Source organism: Carassius gibelio, chromosome B17, assembly GCF_023724105.1.
Source record: "Carassius gibelio isolate Cgi1373 ecotype wild population from Czech Republic chromosome B17, carGib1.2-hapl.c, whole genome shotgun sequence".
In the NCBI taxonomy this organism is placed as follows: domain Eukaryota; kingdom Metazoa; phylum Chordata; class Actinopteri; order Cypriniformes; family Cyprinidae; genus Carassius; species Carassius gibelio.
In genome coordinates this window covers 29222968-29231178 of record NC_068412.1, presented here as the reverse complement: position 1 = coordinate 29231178, position 8211 = coordinate 29222968, and the positions used below count along the sequence as shown (strand labels likewise).

Below are 8211 nucleotides of genomic sequence, written 5' to 3'. Positions count from 1 at the left end.
TCAGAAACAGAGACGGTCTCAGAAACAGAGACGGAGATGGACAGTCTCAGAAACAGACACTGAGATGGACTGTCTCAGAGACAGAGATGGAGACCGAGACAGTGTCAGAGAATCAGAGACAGTGTCAGAGACAGAGACGGTGACAGTATCAGAGAAGGAAACAGAGACGGTCTCCGAGACAGAGACGGTCTCAGAAATTTAGACAGTGTCAGAGACACGGATACTGTCTCAGAGACGGAGACGGTCTCGGAGACGGACGGAGATGGTCTCAGAGACGGAGATGGTCTGAGAGAAAGAGACGGACGGAGATGGTCTCAGAAACTGAGACGGTCTCAGGAACAGACGGAGACATTCTCGGAGACAGACGGAGATGGTCTCAGAGACGGAGACGGTCTTAGAGACAGAGATGGTCTGAGACGGACAGAAACGGTCTCAGAGACAGAGATGGTCTCAGAGACAGAGACGGAGATGGTCTCAGGAACAGAGACGGACGGTATCAGGAACAGAGACGGACGGTCTCAGAGACGGAGATGGTCTCAGAGACGGAGACGGTCTCAGATACAGAGACGGAGACGGTCTCGGAGACGGTCTCAGATACAGAGATTGAGACGGTCTCAGAGACGGAGACGGTCTCAGAGACGGAGACGGAAATGGTCTCATAAACAGAGTCTCTGAGACCGTCTCCATCTCTGTTCCTGAGACGGAGACGGTCTCAGAGACGGAGACGGAAATGGTCTCATAAACAGAGACAAAGATGGTCTCAGGAACAGAGATGGAGACGGTCTCAGAGACAGAGATGGAGACGGTCTCAGAGACTGTCTCAGAGACAGAGACGGAGATGGTCTCAGAGACGGAGACGGTCTCAGAGAAGGAGACGGTCTCAGAGACGGTCTCAGAGACGGAGACGGTCTCAGAGACAGAGACGGAGATGGTCTCAGAGACAGAGACGGAGATGGTCTCATAGATAGAGACGGTCTCAGAGACAGAGATGGCCACAGAGACGGTCTCAGAGACAGAGACGGAGATGGTCTCAGAGACTGAGGCGGACGGTCTCAGAGACGGAGATGGAGACGGTCTCAGAGACAGAGATGGAGACAGTCTCAGAGACAGAGATGGAGACGGTCTCAGAGACAGAGATGGCCACAGAGACGGAGATGGAGACGGTCTCAGAGACAGAGATGGTCTCAGAGACGGAGATGGTCTCAGAGACGGAGACGGTCTCAGAGACAGAGACTGTCTCAGAGACAGAGATGGAGACGGTCTCAGAGACGGAGACTGTCTCAGAGACAGAGACGGAGCTTTTAGCAGGAGCTCTTTCATAGTCTGTTGTTCCTCCTTTCGGTCAGCAGCAAACATGTATCTGTCCCGTTGCAAGAAGCGAGCGATAGCGCTAGTCCTGACGATGTCCCTATACGACCTCAAACTTGTATCGTACAGCACAGGAAATTCTGACACACACAGTACTAGCCGTTCATCCATTTTGATTTCCGTGCTTGTTTGGATCCCCCGATTCTATTGGTTGCGCTGGTAATCGCCACAGAGTGCAGCGGCAAAAGTTGAACTATTTTGAACTTTGACCGCAGAGTGCGCGCAAGCACACAAATGATGCGGACTGCGTCCTGTGTGAAAGGCCCAGAGACGGAGATCGCTCTTGATCCTGCTGTTATCACACATCTGACACGTGCTCAGAAGTCTCAAGAGTATGATGGGACTGAAGTTCAACAGGATGCTGTTGTCAGGAGCCACTGTCTCTTTCTCATGTGGACTATAAAGTCTTCAGTGAAGGGGTTTTACTCTACACTCGTTGTAGATTGCCATGTTTTGACATCTCCATTATTTTCGAACACTCTTTAAGAGTAATCATCATCACTATACACTGATGCACATACAGCAGATCTGTATTCATACATTTGGTGATTTTAAATTAATGCATTTTAACATGAAATTTACCACAAAATCTTCCTTTACATTAGTTTTTCTGCTCTTCCCCAATTACACAAATCATCATAAATAAAAACACAACGGGGTGATCAAATAAACACACTTTCAAAAGTTATAAATGTTGGCTGATGTACAATAGAACAAAAAATCCCCCAAAACAGGACAGGAAGTGTTATCAGTCACACTGGAGAGCACTAGTTAGTGGTCTAGGACCACTACACTGAACACAACAGCCAGCCACACACACACACACACACACACACACACACACCAGACATATATAGACTTTTTTTAATGAAGAACAAAATGTGAAATGCAAAATGTTAACAAGAATAAAAAATATGAGCACTTGCACATCCTGGTCTTTCTCAGTTAGTGTGTTTCATCAACAGTGATTGGTAGTCACAAAAAAAGGGTACGTTAAACATTTAATAGTGTCACACTGAGATTCTAGCGATCGACCGAGTGGCTTTTTTAGTAGTACATAAGCAAAGTATGAACTCTTTCGTGCGGTTTGTTTCCTCTGCGTCTGTTAGACTTCCTGAGCGTCAGAGTCATGTGACGTGTGTGAATCTGTGACCAGAGACCAGCCACTCTCTTACACAAGATCAAAATACATCTGGGTGACAGTAAAACCAATCTAAACAAACAGAAACCTGCATATTTAAGATTTATTTTAATATTATTAAGTCTATTCGTCTGCTTTAGAAATGTCACTATTTCCTGTAATGATGACAAACGTTCACTAGAGTTACTGATCATTTGCTTTCTCCCCGATAAATCACTGAATTACAATATTATACATATAATACAAAGCAGATCTTTATCTGAAACAATATTAAAATAAATGCTCATAGATACAAAGTTTTAATCATAATTCTCCACATTATACCAGTCTGTGAGTCCTCGCACACAAAAATGTAAAGCCATTCTCTTCTAATAAACTATTAAGTGCAAAGAAATTTTCTTTAAAAAACTATGATTGCAGCATCCAGCTTTTCAGATTCAGATTTCAAGACAGAGGATATTAAAGCCAAGTGCATCGAGGCCTTCCCCAAACATCTCTCGCTTCCTTTCGTCTTTTTTGATCCTTTATGGTAGTGACCAGAAAAACAACAACCAAAATAAAATCAGTGCAAAGTTTCAACAGCGGGGATGAAATCTGTTCCTGAAGAAGGAGGGTGAAAGGATCTGTGCTGAAGCGAGTCTCCTGACGGAGTTCAAACCCACTGCGTTACACGACAGGATGATCTCACACACCTCGGGAAGCTTGAAGTACACAGGACCACAAATAACAGTGAGATGCATCTGAGAGTGAAAGCAAGAAAACAATTAAATAAATACTCTGAGAACAGAAGAAATGGAAGGAGCCCCGCGGTACAGTCTCTCCACGAGCCTCCGGAACGACAGAAAGCAGGAAAACTGGGAGTTCTGAGTGGAGACGGATGCGGATCTCATAGCAGCAGAAAGAGAGGCTATACTACTGTTCCACTGGGAGAACTGGCTTGGTTCTGGGAGGACAACAAACCCTGGAAAAGAGAAGAAGAGACATTTGAACGAAGAACTATACAGAAGGAAACACATCTGACCAAACATCTCATGGTCTCATGATATGTGACTGTAACCATTTTTGTTTCTGGACTGGGCAGATGTCTGCTGTCCACTGTGTGACTGCTTCAGTAAAGAGAAAGGAACTAACCCAAGCTGCCCAAACTAGTTCCTAACATAGAGGCTATTTTATGCCGCTGAAGTTGCTGACCCTGGTCCTGTGGATCGGCAGCGCTGCATGACCCCCGCTGATGGAGAGGAGATATCTCAATCGTTATATCATCAGCCTGTGAGATCGCTGCTTCTCTGTATTATCAAGCTAATTTAATTATCTACTTAGTTTCAATGCCGTTTCAATGTTTTCTCTCGATTCATGTCAAATTAATTTTGATAAATAAGTCGCAGGACCAGCCAAACTATGAAAAAAAGTGTGACTTATAGTCTGGAAAATTTACAGTTTTTATTATAATTTGTAAACATTCTTCACGTCAGCATTAGGCTTATTAATAAATGAAATAAAATGTGACATGTTTTTTCTCTAAAAATAGGGAACATAACACTTTTGCAAAGGATTCCCTGAAATATTGTCATTGATAACGTTAATGCAAGAAATACCAGAAGGTATAGTGATATATTCTAAACCCCAGACGCTCATCCCTACTCACCACTTTGCCGGGTCTCGCCCACGTGCAGATAAACCCCTCCTGACACGCGGTCACTAAACAGTCCTCTAGAAAGATGAGCACGGTGAGTCTCTCGTGTGCGATCTTTTTACAGATGAGCGGCTCGAGCAGCGGCACGTCCTGCATGCGCGGACACAGCGGCGTGCCCAGAGTCTTGGCGGGGTCTGTTTTGGTTTTGGTCAGCAGGTTGAGCTTGTCGCTGCTCTTGCTGCTGATGTGGCCCATGCTGTGGTTGCGCTTGTGGTCTTTGTCGGGGTGCCGCTCCTTGCGGTCGTGCAGCGAGAGCGTGGCGAACTTGCTGACTCCGGCGGCGATGGGGTTGTCCGAGGCGGCGCTCTTGCTGTTAGCGGCGGAGTGCGGGAGGCTGTTGGAGCGCGGCAGCGGAGCGGGGAGTGAGCTGGAGCCATCACTGCTGCTGGCGTTCATCACATTAGTGTGCGTCCGCGTCCGGGACAGAGGGAGGTGTGGGAACAGGATGTCCTCCGTCAGGTCCCACAGGCACAGCTGAGTGTCCTGCCCCACCGAGCCGAAGCGGTAGGTCACGCTGACCGGTCGGCTGTCCGTGGAGTTGCGCTTGGACAGACGTGACTGTGTGCTGTTGGCCCGGTCTCGGCCGAAGTGGATTTGATCCTGGAAGTCCTCGTCGCTGCCGCTGAACTCCATGGGCTCGCTCTCCTCCACGCTGGTGGTGTAGTGGTCAAACGCCACCACGCTCACCCAGGACTTGTGTCCGTGTCCGCGGGCGATCACCCGGCAGTCTGAGAAGCACCAGACGGTCACCAGGTCGTCCTCGCCGCCGGCCACGATGTACTTCCCGTCAGGGCTCCAGCAGACGCACAGCAGGCCTCCGAAGTAGCTCTTCATGGTGCCGTGCAGCTCCACCGCGTCGAAGTTGAAGACCCGCAGGAAACCGTCCTGACTCACGCAGGCCAGGAACTTCCCGTCGGGAGAGAAGGAGAACTCGTTGAGCGCGCCCTCGCCCACCGTCCACTTGAGCAGAGGGTTGCGCGTGGACTTGCTCTTGCAGGTGTGAACGCTGTAGTTCTCGCCCTGCTTCAGCAGCTGGTAGTGAGGCGCCGTGGTGCCGCAGGTGTGCTCCACGTTATACAGGTACATGCTCCCGCTGGAGTGAGCCACGAGGAACAGGCTCTCGGAGCCCGGGACCCACTTCACACACGTGACCCGGGATTTATCTATGAGTCTCTGAGCGGAGCAGGAGAAGACACAAGACACAGAGGACACGAGGTTAGTTCGAGCGGATGATTTTCATCAATGCGTAACAATAAACGCTGTGAGTGCTTTCGCAGTCGTTTGAGACAATTCTACAGAAATACTTGGACCACAGACTTTACTCTTTACTTTGATTTCAGAAGCTGTGAAGGAGATCTGAGCTGTTAGTCCAGGTCTCGTGACTCTATCAGTGCGCATGGAGCAGTTTATCCAGCGCTTTCATCACAGTTCATACACATTTTTAAACTAGTTTAAAGCTGGATGAAACAGTGCTGACACTCACTTCTTCATTGAAGAGTTTGCTGGTCTCCTTCTTGATGGGGTCGATGAGCTGCACCTGTCCAGCGGAGAAGCCCACCAGCAGAGACACGCTCTCCGCCGTCGCCGTCAGGTGATTGAAGTCGTGGCACGTGGGCTGCGTTCCCTTGTAGATCCGCTTGTCTATGGGCTTACTCAGATCAGCAGCCTACAGCCCAACACACACACACACACACAGAGAGAGAGAGAGAGACTGAACACCTGCAGAACAACCTGATACACACACACACACACACACACACACTCACTCTCTCACACACACACTCACTCTCTCACACACACAAACACTTTCTGAAAACATTAACACAATCACTCTTGATATCAGGGTTATTGATGCTCAGCTCATGTGTTCTGGAGTCAAACCACTGAAAACAGCTGAAATCTGAACGACATTTTACAGTTTGTTAAAAATGCTTAGTATTTGAAACTAGCGCTCCATTTCTCAACTTTACACACAAATCCACAAAACATCACACACATCTTGCAAAAGCAAACACTTGTTTCAAAGCTGTTTTCTAAATAATTTTTTTTTGCATAATAACTATACACATAAAATAATAATCGACATACATGCCAAACACACCAACCACACCAATCACACGCCTGCGAATCCAGACACAGACCAATCACACGCCTGCGAATCCAGACACACATTTCACAAGGCTGCAAATCCAGAAACGCACCAATCACACGCCTGCAAAAACAGACACACACACACACACACTTCACACGCCCGTGTGAACACATGAACCACTGAACTGATGAATCACACACACTCCTCACAGCAGATCAATAATCCTCACACTCACGTATTTACTGCAAACACTGTCAAAACACACAAACACACAATAACACATTCATTACAACACAAACACAGACAAAAATGCACTCATTACAACACACAAACACACTCACACTATACAACACTCATTAAAAAACATACATACACACACACACACACACACACACTACTTAGAATACACACACAATAACACACTCATTACAAAACACACACACACACACTACTTAGAATACACACACAATAACACACTCATTACAAAACACACACACACACACAATAACACACTCATTACAAAACACACACACACTCATTACAACACACACACACACACACTCATTACAACACACACACACACACACTCATTACAACACACACACACACACACACTCATTACAACACACACACACACACACACACACACACATACATACATACATACACACACTCATTACACACACACATATATATACACACACACACACACACACACACAATAACACACTCATTACAAAACACACACACACACACACACACTCATTACAACACACACACACACACATACATACATACATACACACACACACACACTCATTACACACACACATATATACACACACACACACACACACACACACACAATAACACACTCATTACAAAACACACACACACACACACTCATTACAACACACACACACACTCATTACAACACACACACACACTCATTACAACACACACACACACACACACTCATTACAACACACACACACACACACACTCATTACAACACACACACACACACACACACATACATACATACATACATACATACATACATACATACACACACACACACACACACACATACACATTACAACACACACACACACACACACACACACACACACACACACATATATACACACACACACACACACACACACACACACACACACATAAACAAACCGCTCACTTTGATTCGCGCGTCAGCTCGCGTGCGTGCGTGTCATTGGCGTCGCGTCACGCGTGAAGTGAAATAACGCTATGAACGCGTCGCGCTCACCTTCCTGACGCCTTTATAGATGTAGAAGTAGAGCTCCCGGCCCACATTGAAGCAGATGCGCTCGCCGTTCCCGGACTGATCGTTGACGTTGACGAACGAGACTCTGACGGGGTTCGATCCCTGAGAGTTGAAGGGCACTCGGTTGGGTCTGCTGTACTCTGAGTGCGTGAGGAGTTTATATGCGCCTTCTCGCGTGCTGAACTGACTCTTGATTTCGTTCATCTCCTTCCCTCCTCCCTCCGCCGCCATCTTTGACACTTACATTCATCCTTCCGCAACCGGATCTGACGCGCCGCGCATGCGCACTACACACCTGCGCGCCGCCTCGCTCCGGGGTTCACCACGAGTTTACGGGAGGATCCTTATTCTATTTATTTATTTTATTTATTTTATTTAAACATCGTCACCTCAGAAAAAGTCAGTTTTTTATGTCTCTTAGAATTAAACCAAAAATCAAGAAGAAAATATTAAGTTTATTGCGTGATAAAAACAACGAACCATAAACACAATCCAATTAATGTTTTTACATACATATTTTTCTTCTACCAATTTTGTGTAAAAATTATTGGTAAAATTGACGTCTTGAACAAGATTCTTAATAATTTAATAATCTTCAGTATAAAATCTGA

At 46.4% G+C, this 8211-nt stretch overlaps 1 protein-coding gene across 2 annotated transcripts; it reads right to left on the bottom strand.

Moving 5' to 3' along the window:
- Positions 1-2218: 2218 nt before the first annotated feature.
- LOC127976475 (WD repeat-containing protein 20) lies at positions 2219-7891 on the bottom strand. Of its 2 annotated transcripts, XM_052580916.1 has the most exons (4): positions 7583-7874; positions 5686-5868; positions 4155-5375; positions 2219-3470 (listed from the first exon to the last, which is right to left on the bottom strand). In XM_052580916.1, the coding sequence occupies exons 1-4, from the start codon at positions 7829-7831 to the stop codon at positions 3417-3419; spliced, it is 1707 nt and encodes a 568-aa protein (XP_052436876.1). In that variant the 5' UTR covers positions 7832-7874; the 3' UTR covers positions 2219-3416. The 2 variants fall into 2 exon arrangements, 1 of the variants encoding a protein (XP_052436876.1); XR_008157811.1 differs by lacking the exons at positions 2219-3470; positions 4155-5375 and having other exon boundaries at positions 5722-5868; positions 7493-7891.
- Between the last annotated feature and the right edge of the window lie 320 nt (positions 7892-8211).

Excerpts from the sequence above, each read along its gene's own strand:
- LOC127976475 (XM_052580916.1), bottom strand. The coding sequence starts at position 7,831 with ATGGCGGCGGAGGGAGGAGGGAAGGAGATGAACGAAATCAAGAGTCAG. Across the intron at positions 5,376-5,685 it reads GCAAACTCTTCAATGAAGAA|AGACTCATAGATAAATCCCG; the intron begins GTGAGTGTCAGC and ends TGCTCCGCTCAG. Across the intron at positions 3,471-4,154 it reads GGGCGAGACCCGGCAAAGTG|GGTTTGTTGTCCTCCCAGAA; the intron begins GTGAGTAGGGAT and ends TCTCTTTTCCAG.